The 18,091-nt window shown below is 44.2% G+C and overlaps 1 protein-coding gene across 5 annotated transcripts in view; it reads right to left on the bottom strand.

Moving 5' to 3' along the window:
• The window catches only part of LOC107999222 (discoidin domain-containing receptor 2), a 133,201-nt gene that overhangs the window by 6,793 nt on the left and 108,317 nt on the right, over nucleotides 1-18,091 (bottom strand). For 3 of the 5 annotated variants that reach the window (XR_009830573.1, XM_062077209.1, XM_062077206.1), the window contains exons 10-15: nucleotides 17,849-18,039; nucleotides 13,374-13,496; nucleotides 11,026-11,135; nucleotides 7,282-7,482; nucleotides 6,715-6,807; nucleotides 371-512 (exon numbers count right to left, since the gene is read on the bottom strand). Coding sequence is in view for 4 of the 5 variants with exons in the window: in XM_062077209.1 (XP_061933193.1) it covers nucleotides 371-512; nucleotides 6,715-6,807; nucleotides 7,282-7,482; nucleotides 11,026-11,135; nucleotides 13,374-13,496; nucleotides 17,849-18,039 (860 nt within the window). In the remaining variant the exon portion in view is untranslated. The remainder of the gene's footprint in view (nucleotides 1-370; nucleotides 513-6,714; nucleotides 6,808-7,281; nucleotides 7,483-11,025; nucleotides 11,136-13,373; nucleotides 13,497-17,848; nucleotides 18,040-18,091) is intronic. The other 2 variants (XM_062077207.1, XM_062077208.1) reach the window with 2 other exon arrangements.

The raw sequence follows: 18,091 nt of genomic DNA, 5'->3' as shown, positions 1-18,091 counted from the left end.
AACGAATGGTTTTTTGAATTCATTGAATTCGATGAATTTATTGATTCTGTTGGAACTGGTAAAAAAAAAAAAAAAAAAAAAAATAGCAAAAATGACGAATTTAATTCTACGATGGATTGCGGATGTCTATGCATTCATTGGTGAACTTGAAAAATACGAAAGAATCTTCGAAAATAATTTATCTTTAATTCGACAATCCGATGAGAAGGAGCTACGTGTAAATCGCACGATTGTTACGTCAATTGATTTTCGACGATGTACGAATTTGATTAAAATTGTTTGAGTATCAATTATAGAATTTGTTACGCAAATTGGAGAACAAGGGGACACTTGTGTATCACGTTTAATTCAGTATTGGAATAAAGCTTACCAGGAATATGGATTCCCAAGCCATCCAGCGTATCGGCAGTGGCACCGTGCCATCGACTTTGTAATAATCGCTCGCGTACAATTCGTTGTCCGTACCGAAATCCGAGATTTTAATGTGATAAGCTTTGCCCACCAAGCAATTCCTGTAATCGAAAATCATCGTTATCGACCACCAATCTGACCAATCGATCCTCACGTTTCCCTCCTACCAACGTTCCCCTATGCAATCCATTTAATTAACTTCCGAACCTTCCTACGAACCTTTACCGTTATTATTACCTCTATTATTACCCTTCTATTCTAATTCATCCACGATTAATTCCTATTGGATTCGTGTTAAATTTCATTTTCCATTGCGAAAAACGCACGGATTCTCGTTCTCGTTTCTTCGGCGATACAGTTTTTTCCTTACCGAGTGGTGCACCTCAAAGAGGAAACTCGAGAAGCATCGAGAAATTTACGAATTTGGGAACGATTCTAGGCCGCAGATACGCGGGTCGGTTTCGACTTTGGCCGAGCGGAGAATTCGAATACTTTTCCGACCGATTCATCTCGAATGAAAAAGAGAGACGCGGTTCGAATCGATCCCTCGGTCGGTATGTAGAGGTGCATAGCGCGGCCGTCAATCTGCATACGCGTACGCATTCTATGCATGGCAGCCGACCGGAAGCAGGAATGGCTGCCTGCATTCGCACTGTATACGTGTAGATGAGCTACGTTTCCTGCACGGGGCTGCACAACGCGTAGCACAACGCCACAATCGTAACGTAACGCCGTACCGTAAAGTTTACCAGCGGTCGGATCGTTGAACTATCATCGTTCGATAGTTTACGTGGCGGTAGGATAAGGTAGGTTCGCGGTCGTGGAAGAATGCACGCACTGTGGATACCGGCGCGTGTACAGTGTATCGCACGTATGCGTGCGCACGCGAATAGATTCGTAATGGAAGCACGACGCGTGCCTCTACGCTTTTCTATTTAACTCTACTCTCTCCAACGATCCGTGGTTAATCGTGTTTCGACTTGTTTCTCGAAACGTTAAGTGAGGTTAACGAAATGAGGTTAGAATTACATATTAATCATTTTTCGATTCCACGAAGTTTAATCCATTGATAGAAACGAAATTGGGAAAACATTGTAAAAACGAGCGAACACAACAGTGTATTCTTCTTTCTCTCTCTCTCTCTCTCTCTCCATCGTGAATTGGTGTAAATTTGGAATTCGTCCTTCGCGGAGAAATAATATCATGCGAAATATCGCTTCTAACGGCAATTCCTCTTGGGTGGCAATCGACGACTGCGTCTTTCGCCGTTTCAAAGACGAGAGCCATAATTCTCGCCGGGACAAACGAGCAACCGAACGGTATTCGAGTATCCACCGAGTTATCGAGTGAATGGAGTCAATTAATTTCGACGATGGAACAAAGCCTCAATTTGGAGGGAGAATCTAGGTAATTAGCCGCGCTTTATCGATCACCCGTTATTGGCCGCACCACGCTCTCTCACGGAGTAGGGAAACGGCGACAACAACGGCCACGAGAGAGCGGCCACGATGGCGATGGTGTGATCCACGGTCACAAGTCCCGGGTCAGAAACGTTAATGCAATAAGCAATGCTCACCTCGCCGGATCCTCTGTGTGAATTATATTAAGTGGAAGCGTCTATCTGCGGATACCAGCATGTTTGACTCGGTTGTAATTGGATTTCGCGACAAGCGGCGATAGGTAACGACAGATGAGCCAACCTCAAACCACCGAGCTTCCAATTCGAATACGGACTATTCCACTCTCTTCTGTTAATTATATTTTATGAACACTTCATCCGCAGCGCGATTCTATAAAGAGAGAGAGAGAGAAAGAGAAAGAGAGAGAGCATCGCCTATTTATGATATTTCGTTACCTCGAATAATATCTAATGTAATGTAAGTAAGCTTTAAGTTTATTCGTCAAAGAGGGACTCGAAACATTCAAGAAGGGTTTGTGACCCGCGAAAGAAAGAGGAATTCTTTCTCGAGTTTCAGACGGACGGAATCCTCTCCCGGTAGAAGTAGAAGAGTATCCACTTTCCCTCGACAATCGAGAAGAGTCACTCGTACGGCTATTATCGATTGTCACCGACGTTCGAGTGTCTTTTACGAAACGCGTTGGACGTGGTTAGAGCAAAGGCTTCGTATTCGGCCTTCCCTGTGTGATCGGGCGATTCTTCGACCTTCCCCCTTCCCTCCATGTTAGATCGAAAGGTATAAGTAATAGAGGTTGTGGCGAAAGAGGGGGTGGCGAGGCGAACGATCTCTGAAAAAAGAAGAAAAGAGGAAAGAGAGAGGAAAAGAAGAGAGAAAGCTATTCTCTACATTTGTAATCGAAGTCGGAACAAAGGCGGCAGCTTACTCGAGGGAGGGGGTTGGAGTGCCCTATATACACAGAGTCTTCATCGTTCTTTTGCGTCGTGTGCGAGACCGCTATCACCGTTTCTGCTAACACCACCGTCACCGCTATCACTTTTATCGGTGTGCGCGCGCGTTTCTTCCCCCTTTAAGTGTTCCCACTCGTATACTCTTACGCACCTTCTCTCCCTTTCCTCGGCTATTACGTGGCACACGTACGAGAGAACCGAAAGAACCCTTCCGTCTCCTTTCTTTCTCCGATCGTGCCAATTGAATTGCATTACCGTTTGATCAGCGATCGATTCCTCTCCTCTTCTCCGCTCCGGGTCCGAGAATGACTTTATACGGCGCGCTCGCGAATAAAGTAAAGGAGAAATTGGCCGGCGAGCCAGTTAGGATAGGCGTACGCCCTTTCCAATCCATTCCGTGCTCGCTTAAACCTCGATCGAGATCCCCTCCTCGGCCAGATTTATCCTGTCCTCGGAAAACGGAAATATATTCTTTCCTTTTACGATTTTTGCGAGGAAACGAATGAACGGAACGCCATTATTGCCATGAATTAATGATAGAAAATAGATGTACGGGAATAATGCAGGAATAAAGGGAATTTTTAACGACGAAGATTAGACGCTTTGGCTGGTAGTAGCCTGTAAGTAGTCGTTCTATTAATCTCTTTTTCAGAGAGCCTGCAATTTCAGAGGAGAAATTTTTTCTTGCAATGGCGTGTGCTGATCGTGGGATCGGGAAAAAGAGGGAGGGAAGGATGGCGGTGTTCATTTCTTTGAAAGAAACGGGCGAAGGAAGAATTTCGCGGTGAAATTCCGCGGCGGAATCGTGCGTTTTCAGGAGGAGAAATCGCCGGTTCGTCAACGGCTGTCATCCGGTCGAAAGTTTACCCGCGGCGTTACATTTTGATTAAATTCCGGGCCACCATGAAATTCTGATTCCTTTGCAAATGGATTCACCGCGTTTGCGGCCGCTCTCTCTCTCTCTTTTTCTCCCTTTCTCTCCAGTTACACCGCGCGACAACAGGTCGTTCGCCGATCAAACCCGGTAAAATCCGGTTAAATATTTTCGCCCCCTGGCTCTCTCGTTACGAATTCTCGAACGAGCAATCGAACGAGCCTCTACGCGCCCGCCATTTGACTCGAAATTAAATTTTCGACCAGGCTAAATTTCCTTTTCACTATCGTACTCCCCCATCTTTGTCTTCTCAAATAAAATTAATTAAATTTCTGACAATTTTTTGCCTTATTACAATTGGGGAAAAGGGGAAAGATGGAAAATAAAAAAACACGTCGTCTTGGAACGAGATGCGAATCGAAAAATTTCGAAAATTTTCTGCCAATTTTATTCCATCGAGGGCGAGATTCGGATACTCTCGTAGCATTGTCCACTTACGAAAAAAAAAAAAAAGAAAAAAAAATATTTTTGAGAGTAATTTTTTGAGAGTTTTGCTCTCGAACATATTTGCACCTAGGAAAATTATTTTTCGGGCATTGCGAGTGAAAATCACTGTCAGATGTAATATTGTGCACTTAAAAAAAAAAAAAAAAAAATCTCTCGAAAGTCATTTTCCAGATTTTTTGTTCTCGAACGCATTCGATCGAACATTTTTTTTCTGACATCGAAAATGAAAGTCATTGTCAGATAGTCGTTCTCATAATGTTATCTATAAAAAATATTCCACAATTTTTTGGAGCAATTTTTCGCCCGCAACGTATTTCCATTCACTCGAATCGTTGGACGGACATTCAAAGAGAGAGAGAGAGAGAGAAAGAGAGAGAAAGAGAGGGAGGCGAGTAGCATAATAATTGAACGGAGAAACGCAGAGGAAACGCATCCTGGTATTCTATTAAGATTTACGAGCGGTCATTTGAGAGACACTGGTCAACCGGAAACTAGGTTCCACGTGTCGTAAGAGCACCGCGGTTACCCTGAGTGTATGCATGTGGAGCACATATGCACGTATGTGCATCAATACTTCCCATCGATTCGACGGGGATGGTCATTGCATTTCAATAACCGGAACATGGATGGGTTTCGTTGCACATACGCTTTTGTCCGTGAAAGTCGAGGATCCCTGATCCTTGGATATTATGCGCCTTATATGTCAAAGATCAATCGAGGCTTTCGTTCGATGGTATCGGCTCGTTCGCTCGTTTCTTCCTTTGAAATTTTTAATCAATTCTCTCCGCCTCTCGTCAATTCTCGACGAAGTTTTCAAATTCTCAAAATTAATTTCATTCTCGTAATTATTGAAAAAAAAATAATAATAATAATAATAATATTGCTCGCAAATGATTTAAAACAACATAGACCCAACTTCCGTATCCGATGAATATTTCCATTTTCATCGTGTGAAATTATAATTATAATGAGACGCGTGAACGTTCCCATTCTCATTTTACAACGATGCATTAATTCGAACCACGTTTAGGATCCGAGCAACGATGGTCAATGCAAACATATCTAAATAAAAAAAATATATATATCGTAATATTCGTACAACGAGCAATGTAAATATATTCCATCAAACTTATCCGACGTCGATTAATTGAAAAATATTGAAAAAAGAAGAGGAGAGAGAAAGAGAGAAAAAGTAAAAATATCGTAGAGCAGAAACGATATTGATGAAAACAAATGACTCGGGAAACGTATAAAATTGATGGCAAAAAAAAAAAAAAAAAAGAAAAAATCGGGGAAATCCTAGTGTTACGTTTTCGCGAAAATTCTCTTTGCCGCGGGTTCACACTTCGCGTAACAATTCAACATCGAGCCTCCATCCGAGTCGAGGATGGATAATTTCTCGAACGAGGGGCGATTCGTTGACGCGATAATTCCGTATCAACCTGGCCGGAAAGTTGGGAGCGAAATTTTACAGCGCATTCGAGCCGGATTAATTTATAGTTGTAATAAACCGTGCAAACAATTTCGGATGTTGACGTACAACCGATAATGAGTGGAACGTACACGTTTAATCGTTATTCCACGGGAAAATAAACTATCCGTTCATGCTATTTTCCGCCCGACGTATCGCTAACGAATCGCTGATTTCCCATGCGGTTTTGCGGCTCCGTTTGTTTTCGAGGGGTGGGCTTATACGGAAATACAGCCTGGCAAAGCAATAATTTAATTTCGACTTAAAGCGGTATAGATCAGGTAGGTTTTTCTAACCTTACAAATTCTTCCTTTCTCCGTTTATTACGAGATATATAATTTCATTCGTTCAGAATGTTTGAACGGAAGGTAAATTTGAAAGAGATTTGCGATAAGTTTTACAAGTCTGATAAGGAAACGACGCCTCCTATAATTTCGCAAAGAATTGGAAAAAATTTCATAAAGAGATAAATCGAATTTCGTTAAAGAAGGGAGCGATTACAAATTGCATTCGCCCGGATAGAACGAATTTTTACTTAACTCGAAATTATTAAAAGGAAGAAGAAGAAGGAGAGAAAAAAAATAAATAAATCATAGTATAAACACGCGAAATCGAATATAAGCAGGGGAAAAACGGAAGTTTATATCCCAAAGCGAAAGATAGAGAAATCCTTCATCCTGCGAGAAATAATATCAAGGTAATCCTTTCAAGCAACCTCGAAAATTGCTTTCTCGGTATTCGGGAGATGCGATGACGAGCGGTTAAAGGGAAATGAAATCGCGAAGAGTAAGGGAAACAGCTTGATTAAAGAACGTCATTTATATATATATATATTTGTGCGCTGCCAAGCGAGGGGCCAAGAGGTCGAAACAACGTTTACACATCCCCTCTCTCTCTTTCTCTCATTCTCTCCCCCTTCCTCCTCCCCTTCTCCTTCTCCTCCTCCTCGTTGGAGCAAACAAAACATCTGCGCTTACAGGGGAGGAAACGACGATAGTTTGCGCCCCGCTAAGACGCGTTTATCCTCGTGGGAAGGGGAGATCCGTTCGGATACGTTTCCCTGCAACTTGCTGCCGTACTCACCTAGTAGCCAGATCCCTGTGCACGAAGTTCAAATTCTCCAGGTACCGCATGCCCGACGCGATTTGGGCCGCCATGTAGATGAGACAGTTGAAACTGAAACGAGGGAACAACGGCGTGAGTCGCGAGAGGGCAAAGTTAAGGGGCGTGAGATTGCACAAGCTTTCGGATGGGAGGGAGAGGAGGCGAGAGGGGGAAAGGGAGGGTGGCCGTGGAAAGCGGCGATGGGACGCGAGTGTGCGGGGGACTAACTGTCGCTCACGATTAATAAACGCTTCAAACTCGGATAGCTCGGCAGAAAGTTATCGGGTGTTAACTTCGCGACGTCTCGCCACACCGGATCAAACTAAATCCGAGGATGACGAAGCCTCTCTCCCTCGTATTTCGTCGTGGTAATTATTGAAATTCTCGGGTTCCGATTAATAATTTTCGCGCGAAACCCCCCCGTTCTCCTCTGCGCGAAACATCTTCTACGCGATTATTCGGTTGGAAAGTTAGTAAGATATCTCTCGTTGCTTTTGGGGGAAAACGCGTGATAAATTTCACGTATATACACGGTATAACACTCACCTAAGGGTTTTGACACCGATCGGCATGGAATGGGCGTCCTCGGCAGTGATATGCGTCTTCAGGAATTGACAGAGGTCGCCGTGCTCCAGGTACTCCATCACCACGCAGTACGGCTCCTCGCGGTAGCAAGCCCCCAGGACTCTGGCTATATTGCGATCCTCGAGGGCGGCCAGGATCCTGACGTCTCGTTGGAAATCCAACCTTGACAGATCCATAGGATTTACAAGCTCGTAGCTCCCCGTTATCCCATCCAAACATCTCTCGGCTCGCCTCGTTTCGAAATAAAACACCTTCAATTCGACATCCTCTTTTCTTCCACGTAATCCCAACCGAACATTCACCAAGTTTGCAATTCCAAGTACGTAAACGGAAAGTTTGTACGGCGGAAAAAGAGAGGGAAAGAGAGGGAGAAACATAATAGAGCTCCAGCTTTCCTAAAAGGCTCGATCCAATTTTGCATGGAGCGTTGGAAGGGAAAGGAGATCGGGGAGGAGTTGTTACGGTGTCGACAGTGTCCGTTGCGCGAGATAATCGTAAAATTTTCGTGGAAAAGTTCCGACGTTTCGTCCGTTCATCCGCGAGAAGAGCGCGTCTCTCCCCCTGCTTTCGCGTCGTTTCCATCCAACAGCGCTACGTCGTTACTTGGACCGCTTACTTACGATCCACTCGGCGAATAGCGCATCACCAGCGCGATAGCTTAACGCGGCTGTTTACGAAACTACGCGTATCCACTCGTATCGACTCCTCCCGTAAATTCTAGCGAATTCCAGCGCGTGGGCGACGCCGATTCTTTCCTCGGCGAGTTCGAGCCGTGTTAATTGCACCGTGTCCGAGTTCACCTCGTCCTAACTCCGTCTTGCACTCGATTTATCCGCTCCGCGGCGATAAAAGGCGGAGATTAATTTTTCCCATGAATATTCATGCGGGATAAGGAAGATGGCGGTGGTCGAGCGAGCGGGCGGAGTGAAACGTTGCCGCGTGATAAACGGGGAGATTTTTTTTCGAACAAAGCCGGATCCCGCGTGTGTCTCGCGCATATCGATACACGTAACGGAGAAGATAGCTCAAGTAACGAAAGTGTGGGAGGGAAGGGAAATAAAAATCGTTTGCAGAGAAAAAGAGAGAAAACGAAATTAAATCTCATCGAAATGTAAAAGTTGGAAATTCCCGGTGTTTGTTCGTTAAAATCGGAAGCATTGTTCGAGCGTTGGGCCGGTCGGCAGCGGCCAGTCGGGGTTACACGTATCCCGCGAAAAATGATTGCGATTGTTAACAGAGAGGGGGGGGAGGAGGGGGGTTGGAAAAACTCTGCTCAATAATGAAACGAAATATGAAACGATGGTAACGTTGGCAAAGGGTGCCCCGGTGTCGGCAGAATCGACGGGGAGCGCGGACGCGATTAAATCATATCCGCGTATCCGGGGGATTCGATCGAAGAATTGAACGCGCAATGGATATTTTTAACGAGGAACGCAACGTGGAAGGGAGGCCGGCCGGATCGTTATTTAGCGTTATTTCGGACAGAAGGGGAGGGGGTAAGAGATTCGATACCGGTGAGCCGCGATATCGGGGCTATAATAACGCATAAAACATTTTCTTATCTGCAACGAGCAGGATCTTCCGTGAATCGATAGATCGGTGCCATTGTGTTTGTGTGTGTGTGTGTGTATCTGGATCGGTTCGAGGATCGTTAAACGTTGTCTTGATTTTGCAAATTGGAAGATTGGAATCTTGGGCCATGTTTTGTCCTCGGATGGAGGAGTGGAGTTGCTACGAAGGAGACGGAAGGAGACGGGAGATGGAGAAGGAAATGGAGCAAGTTCCAGCCACGATAGGGGCGCGATAAGTCATCCTCTCGGCGGGAGACTTGTTGCGTGAGCAGAAGGAGCCGTGGATCGGATCGGTTTCCCACTTTTTTTTTATTTACGACGGTCCCCCCTTCCGAAACGTCGGTATTTACACAAATCACGATAAAGCGGAACGGCAGGATTACATTAGTAGAAACGATCGTCTTACCCGATAAATCGTGCACGCGTCGCCTTTGCATCTTGACCGGGAAGAGTTTCGAAATAATTCCTTACATCCAGCTACTCGAACCCGTTTCCGGCTTTGAATTAATCCCTATATTAACTATTATTTGATAATCTTACATAAAAGAAAAAAGAGAAACGAAATCCGTCGTTTTTATTCGGTTCTTTCGTTAAATAACGTGATATTTTATGTCAAAAGCCGTGGAAGATTTCAAGAATAATATAGAACGGCAAAGGAGATTTGCGTGTAAAGTATCTCTCCGAAAAGAACGCGTATTTAAACGCGTTTTGTTTTAAGATATACCAGAATAAACTCTACTTACACACGTACGTTAATCTACCACTTTTACCACTTTTTTCCCTCTCTTTCCAGCTGAAAGAGTTATACCTACCACCGATCACGCCGATCTGGCCAAAATTCTTCTGGCTAAAAAGTCTTCGAAACGACTTTCATCGACGACAAAAGATCCACGAAGAATGGACATTGCCCGAACGATTTTTCGTTTCGGAAACGAGAGCTTTGTCATCCGTCCCCGGCGGCGAATTCGACTTCGTACCTTCCTCTTCGCCCTTCCCCCTCCACCCAACCACCCTCCGATCCCACGAACTCGCGGCCAACTCCTCTCGATACCCCTATCTCCCCCGGTCATTGTATGCAAATCTATTTCCATTCGAGGATATCGAACTTGCCTTTTTCTGATGTCCAGCTTGATAGCCGCGAGAACGAGCCCCCTCGCCGGTACATCCGGACGTTTCACCGCCAGTGGGGGTTTCCTCTATAGAAGCGAGGAGCTGCTGGAGGAGCTGGTGGCAGCCCTAAACCGGGAGGAAACCGGGACACACATTCGGGAAGAAAGTCGACAGTCGCTATGAATTTTATGCAAGGGACAGCTATTCCGCTCGACCAACGATCGCTCGATGCATTCGAAATCGGCTTGCATCGCGACCCACCGTTACTTCTTGTGCACGGTCAGCCAATGGATTCTATTCGTATCGCGTTATGCTCTTCGACCATTGTGTTTGTGTGTGCGCGTCTCGCGCATATCTGGCATCGTGTTCCTTCCACTGCCATTTATCGTTTCTTCCTCCTTCTTTTCTCTCTCTTTCTCTCTTCTCATTTTCATTGGAGAATAGTTGTTAAAATTTACGTGAAAAGTAGCTGGAAACGCGTCCCTCCTCCTTACATAGGAGGATAAATATAACGGTTATTCGGTAGGAGAAGGCTCGATATTTTTATGGAAATCTTAATACACGAAATTCTACTCTTTACTGCTTCGTGAATCATCCGCGATATAAGGATGGATAGCCGCGAGTTATTCGAATTATTTCGAGCTCCCCCCGTGATTTAAGCGCGCGTGTTATTCGCACGTGCGCGGATGCATCTTTCCTTCACGAGCCGAGTCGAATCGCGGGGAAAAAAATTCATCGAAAAACCACTTAAGTTGTGTAAATTTTATATTACGATTAATAAAAGGAATACGAAGAAGAAAATCAGACGAATCTTTCCCTCTTTTTGCTCCCCGTCACCGATACAAAACGATCGTTCGAGGAAAGAAAGGTTGGAAGAAACGAATCTCGCGTGAAATCACGTAACCGCGTTCCTTCTTTCCTTCCTTCCTTCCTTCCTTCTTTCGGTCGTAAAATGTTTATCGGGGGGGAGGGGAAGCGATCGAGGCCGTTGCAACGGAATGCAAATAACGGGCGCCATACTCACTTTTCTTTCTCGCTGGCTTCCGGCAGTAAAAATTTGACGGCGACGAGACGCTTGCCCAGGGTGGTCGTCGTTCCGTACTCCGGGATCCCTTCTGCTTCCGCCACGTACACCTTTATGGGCATAATTTGTTTACGTTTTTTACACGGGAATCGTTTTCGGCCGGGGAAGAATCCACGAGGAAAAATTCTCACGAAGCGAGGGATCGGGACTCTATTATTATTATACGGAAAAAATAAAAGATCCTCGTCGGGGTTATAAATTCCTCTAACGAGAATGGATGAATCCATGAATTTGATTATTCGTCGCTCGGACCAATTTATCGTGTAAGTTTTAAACGAGGATATATGCACATACGCGATGGTGGAAGAGGATTCGGCCGGAAGTCGGATGAGGAGAGAAGGATATTTCGCTTAGGACGAGTACGTTCGATCGAGGCACCGTAAATATTCCTTATCGTGTGCCGTCCATCGCTGAGAAAAAAGTCTCGTGGAACGCTTTGTTGGCAATCCTGATGTCACACGTAATTTATAATTTCAATTATTACGATTATTATCTTGACTGCTTGAATACGAAATTACTTTTATAAATTATCGTGTATATACAAATTATAATTAGCCTACGCGAATATTCTTATCGATACGTTAGAATACTTTAATGCATCGAGGTTTAGATATACACGACAAATCTAGAAACAAAAATGCGCTCCCTCTCGTATTAATTAATCCAAGATCCTCGAGAGACTTCTTTCCAGCAGCGAACATATACTGGCCAAGTATCATTTATGGACTATTAAAAATTCTGGGTAATTTTACAGTCACTTGGAGATTATAAACATAACCTTTACAAAAGTAATGTGAGTCTCTCCAAATATCTTCGATATCGAGAAGGAGCGTCGAAATTTTAGCGTGGGCCAATTCTGTGCTCGATTCACAATCGGTCGAGATCGATTATCAAGGCGATCTTCGAAGGGCGCGTAACAACGCATCGCTCCTGGAAACTCGAACCAGGAAAGGGAGGCATCCTCTTGGTCATCGATCATTAACGGTCGGGACAGGAAACAAAAGGGAATTATTAGCCGCTCTAACTGCATTCTAAACTGATTATCCTCGACGAGGTGGACGAAGCGCCATTGTGATCGGCAAAGAATAACAGGGTGGACACTTCGTTAATCGACGTATTGTCGGGCTTCGGCCAGTGGGCGAATTTTCCCGGTCAACAAACGGATTGATTTCTCTCTCTCTCTCTCTCTCTTTCTCCCTCATTAATACACTTTCTCATTCGATCGTTTATCCTCTCTCTCTCTGACGATCGTTGACCAAAATGGAGCGTGTGCTTGCCGAATCGATGGGGAATCGTGGGCCACGATGCCTGTGTCTGTCGTCTGTCGTTGTCGATTCGATCGTGGCCAGGTAGATAGGGTTAGGTAGAGCATCGTCCGGTTCGCAATATCGGCCGTTTGTAATTTAACCCCGGCGCGGCTCGATGCTATTTCAGTAGGTGTTTCCGTTGCTCCGCATTAGCTGGGGTAAAGCGACACTTTCCAAACACCCAGTGTATTATGATAATGTTGCGGGGATCGCGTGGAGAGAGGTTTGACGTTACAACGTTCCCTCGACGAGGGTGGTATTCAGCGTTGGAAGACGCTAATCTCGCGATTGATTGTGAACGCGTGGGGGATTGGTCAGAGATGTTAAATTTTATATATCTTATTGTTGTTTCTTCTTGGAGAAATTTTTTTTTTGTTCTAACACTCGTCGTATCCATTTAAAATTTTCATTCGTTGGATTCGAGGAGGATAGGATAGGATAGGATGGGACTGTCTCTCTTTTATTCGGCTTCGCTTTAAACCGGTCCTCCTCCTCGTTTAATTATATTTTCGTTACGAAGCCTCAGGAGGGTAAATTAGAAAACTTTATAAAGGAAATTTCAAATGAACGAGTAAAGATGTTCCTCGGGTTTTTAAATGAAAGGAGGAGAAGTTAGGAGTGTAAAGAATTTAACTCGAAACTTCCCTTCTTAATGATGAGAAATGTAATCCAATCTTTTTATCTATATATAAACAAACATAATGAAAAAAGGTAAGGTACATTTCTTTATTTTTACTCATCTTTCGAGTGAATCGACTCGATCAACTACCGTTGAACACGGAAGTTCAAGGGCCGATTAAGAGAGCGTCTACCGCGGGAAATCGGAATGGAAGCGAGAGTACAGTTGCTCTGAAGACGATAATAAACGTGAACACGGTGGTAATCCTTTACAGGCGGGGATAGACGTGACGAATCGTCTTCCCGCTCGCCGTGTCTAATTTAAAATAGATATGCGCGCGGACGTAATAACAATGTCGTTACCGTTCCGAACGCCCCTTCGGCGAGTTTCGAGAGCATGCGGAGGCGATGCCGTGGGAAGAGCGGGACGCTCGTCTGCTCCAGACGTCTCTTCAGGGCCGAGAGCACCTCCTGTTGAGTCGGCGACTGGAACAAGGAAAGAACAATGCATCGTTCCTGGTATCGGTTCGATAATCAACGATCTGCGATCACGCTAACCGAGGCAACGGGAGGGGTGGGTTTCAAGTGGAGGCTGGAGGTGAATTATTCCTCGTGATGATCGATGAATTACCATCGCCACGGACAGACTTGAACGATAATTTAAGTGGTAAAATCGAGTCTATAAATTAAAGTCGTCGAATCCGTCCGATATTTCTAAAAACTATGCGATATCGGTGAGATATATGGATCGACGTGTTACTCCAAATTGTTTTATTGGATATATTTCACGAATAATATTTTTAACATAGAAGTAGTGTAAAACGATTGCCAAATAACTGGTTGAAAATATTCGAAGGGTGTGGAAAACTTTAAATTCTTATATAAATGAAGTTTTGTAATTAACAATTTTACTATAATTACTTCTATTACGTCATACGATATCTTAAACGATATTGCATACCCAAAGCTATATCGATTATATCCACGATACGTATATAATCACTCGGAACCAACGTTCAACTCTCTCGCCGTGAAATGAAAAATCTATTTTGAATAATTTTCGCGAATCGTATAAACCGTATAAACGCTCGTTCGTCATACGACCGTTCACCATCGATACTCTCTATATTCACGTTAAAACGCGCATTGTTACCGATGCGAAATGACATGAACGAGTGGTGGGGGAAAGCGAGAGAGAGAGAGAGAGATAAAGGGAAGGAGAAAAAGAGAAATCGCGACGAAAGGACCAGTCGAACGTGACGGGTATAACATTCGACACGTCCCATTGTAAAACTGCATCGAGCCACCCGATAACCCCGTGCCACGATGTTTTCGGAGGACGGCCGTTTTGGTCTAATGACGGATCGCGCGGGGACAATGATTGGCGTCGCTACGATGCGTCAAGGCCAGGCTCGACGAGCCACCCCGAAATGTTTTGACTGTTTCGAGTGGCGCTGTCGGCTGTCAATCACGCGCAGACGTCTCGACGTAGACGACCACTTTCGGAGCATTGTGCTCCGATCAATCCGGATGCCGCGCTCCGTGCAAAATCGCCCGATATCTATTCGCGAAACGGTGAAACGGGGTTCGCCTTTGAATTTGATGCAACTTTCACCATTTGTCGTTTCCTATATATATATATATATATATATACGTTCAAGAGTCGGCCGTCATTTCCATTTACGTTGAGTTTAAGGAAATTTTTCAACGAGGAACTCGATGATTCGCTCTAGACTCCCTTCGAATCGATCCTTCTTATCTCCTTCTTCGTGATCCGGTAAAGATATCTTCGGCAAAGGATTTAGGGAGGATCTAGGGACGATAGGGAGCAAAATACGCGTTGTGCGAATAAATCACGGCCAAATTTGCGTATTTTCATTCCATCAGATCGCGAACCTACTCCTCTCTCCTGTTTTTCTCTCTTTCTCTCTCTCTGTCTCTCTCTCCACCTGTAATATTTCTGCGATGTCGGCACGCGAATCGGCGGAAATCGAGGGATGGGCGGGAACAAAAGTGAACGAGAGAGAGAGAAAAGGAGAGAGGGGATGGAGAGAAGAAGAGAGATAGGAGCAGAAAGAGAAAGAGAGAGGATTAGGGTGGGAGATAGGATTGCAAACGTGATTACACGACGCGCTTTCTCTCCGCAATTAACAGAGCGAACTGGCCCGGAAGCCAGCGGACCGCGTAATGATGATACATTCCACGAGGGTCGCTCGCGAAAAAGGGTTCGACGCAAACTCCCCGTTGACGGGAGTTCGTTTATACGTCGACGAACCGATCAATCGAATGATTCTGCAGATTGCGCGGAAACGTTGCTGAATACGCGCGAATACTTTATTTGTTTGCCGGCCTCTCCTCTACTTGTTACGCGTAAACCTCCCCTCCCCCGTTGCTCGGATAATTTCGAGCCGTTGCCACTCGCTTTTACCAGAGAGAGAGAGAGAGAGATCTGTGGATAATTCGCGCCAGATGTTACGATATACGTTTCTCTTTTTGGGGAGTTCGTCTTATTATCGAAAAGAAGGATATTCTTCAAGAGAATAGAGGAAGAATAAAAGTCCTGTTTCCATTGAATATTCATAATCTGGGTGAATCGAGGTACATTCTATTTTGCAAAGAGTAATTATTTTATGAAAATACGAGAAGTCGCGCGCAATTAATTCCTCTAACTAACTGAGATCAGTTATTTCTTTTCAACGGGTAGCAATTATTTTAACACGCATCTTATTCATAACACGCTTCCCACGAGTTCAACGGAGCTCGAATCTCGCCTGTAATATCAATATTATCAGCCAATTCCGTGGAAAGGTGGCGTTATCGATCGAGAGCCCTCGTATTGACCTTTTACTCGCGAATCGTTGATTTTTTTATGCCGAAACGGAACCCTGGGGAACGTCTCGCGCGTTTGACGTCGACGGTGCGTACCTCCTCCGTTTTTTCCCCTCCTCTCTCTCTCTCTCTCCTCTCTCGTTTCATCCACCCTCACGTTCCGGTATTCCGGATACGAGGTACGTTATACTGTACCCACGGGAGGTATATCTACCCCAAATGGTCTGCACTCGTTCCGCCATATTGATTTAAATTATTAATCGCCAACTTTCCCTCGACGAATGGAGTGCACGTTTAATGGTCACTGCAGGAAACGCAAGTACGTTCGGGTGGGTGGGGCCTCGACCATTTATTTATAGATCGAAGCGATAACACAGTTGAATTTTTGCGCCTTCGACCTTCGTTCACTTTGTCCTCGATCGATTACGATTACGATTATTTCCTCCCACTCCATCCGCCCCATTTTATTCGTCCCCGATACGCTCCCCATATCCTTCACTTTGCATATCTTCGCGTCGCGAAATCGAATTAGAGTTTGCATATCAAAGATCCATCCCGTTCGGGAGGGAGAGGCAGTTTCAGCGCGCGTTATGAAAATGTTTGCAAATATCGTTACGCCTCTTATTATCTCCCCGCTAATAAATATTACGATAATCTGGCCGGCTGCTCGTGTTTACCGCCTGTTTATTCAACTTGTCAACTTTCTGAACTTGAATTTGCTTTAAATTTCGAAATACACGGCGAGGAAAAATTATAAACGTCTCGAAACGTTATTAACTCGTAATCTTATTATTGCTGGAACGTTGTGCCAAGTGTGGATAAATAATTTAATCCTCTTCTCTTGAAACTAGACTTCGAATTTACGTTCACTGAATTTCGTTGCATAAATTGTGCACGAAAGTTACTTTTTTCCTTCTTTTCCTATATGTAGGGAACAGCGACAGTTTTCTGATGCAATTCGCGTATCGAATCGTATTCCGCTTATCGATCCAGATTTTATTATTTTAATATTAATATTAGATTGTAAGAATTCGTAAACTCTATTTAACTTATATTTTGCTTTGTCTTTTCATACTTTCTCTGCGTGATAAGTTATTTTTTTGTATCATGTTTGACTGCGATGTCATGTTTAAACGTTTTGAGAAGTGAATTTGGAATATTATTCCTGTGTACGAGTTTAAACTGAGCCCAACCATATCGAAATATTAGGTTAATTTTTGTAGAAGAATCTATCTATCAATGAGAGAACCGTTCGACGGTTTCAAAAATTCGGAAATGAGAATTTTGAAAATGAGCTCCGAGATAGAGCGAAATCAACATTGAACAAAGATAAATTGAAAGACAAAGTGGATGCAGAGTCGGACGTATCTCCAATGACAGTTTTCAGATATTTGGCTGCAATGGGTAAAAATTGGGGAAATGGATAGCGCATCGACTGACGGAGGATCAAAAATTGCCACGTTTCGAAGCGTGCTTATCGCATAAACGGTGGAAGTTCATTTTTGAACTAGAATTATATATACGAAAAACGGATATTATACGACAATCGTGCACGATCTGGACAATGATTGGATGCTAATGAAAATCCTGAACAAAATCTTCATTAACGCCGAAAAAAGTGAACAGAATAATTCATTGTTCTCTTTTTTGAAAGACCAGCATTCTACTGCCAAGAAATCGATTAAGAATAAAGAACAAACCAAACTCTAACTCAAAAATTAATCGAAACACGAATTCTCGACCCATCCACTAGACATTTCCACCAATCATCACTATTTTTAAAAATAAAATAATCGCAGCATTCAAAGCAAGAATTTCTTCCCCGTGAAACCGTGTGGAATTTTATATAAAAAAAAATGGAACGTACCAATTGAAACCTCGGAAAAGAAATTTCAAAACCAACGGTTTTCGTATCGAATCAAGTTTCGGCAATTTCATCATTCAACAATACAACGTAATTTACAATGCGCCATTCAAACGTTAATTGACACTTTTCTATGTACACGTACCTTCTTGTTCTCCGTCTTATTTCCGCGCGACGAGGTCTTGGAGAAGATGGTGTCCTGGTCGCTGGTCGCGGTGGAGGCGGGCGGGGCGGGTGGGCCGCGTCCTGTTCCGTCCTGGTTGAGCAGGGGCACCGTGCCGAGTTCCGGTACCGCATAATCGTACGATGTGTCAACTGCACCATTCGCGTACACCGCTGCGGATGATATAGCAAAGGAGGAAGGGGGAGGGGGAGGAGGAGAGGCCGA

The sequence above is a fragment of the Apis cerana genome, linkage group LG7 (assembly GCF_029169275.1).
Source record: "Apis cerana isolate GH-2021 linkage group LG7, AcerK_1.0, whole genome shotgun sequence".
Lineage (NCBI taxonomy): Eukaryota > Metazoa > Arthropoda > Insecta > Hymenoptera > Apidae > Apis > Apis cerana.
The sequence above is the reverse complement of the archived record's forward strand: the minus strand, read 5'-3'. Positions and strand labels throughout refer to the sequence as shown.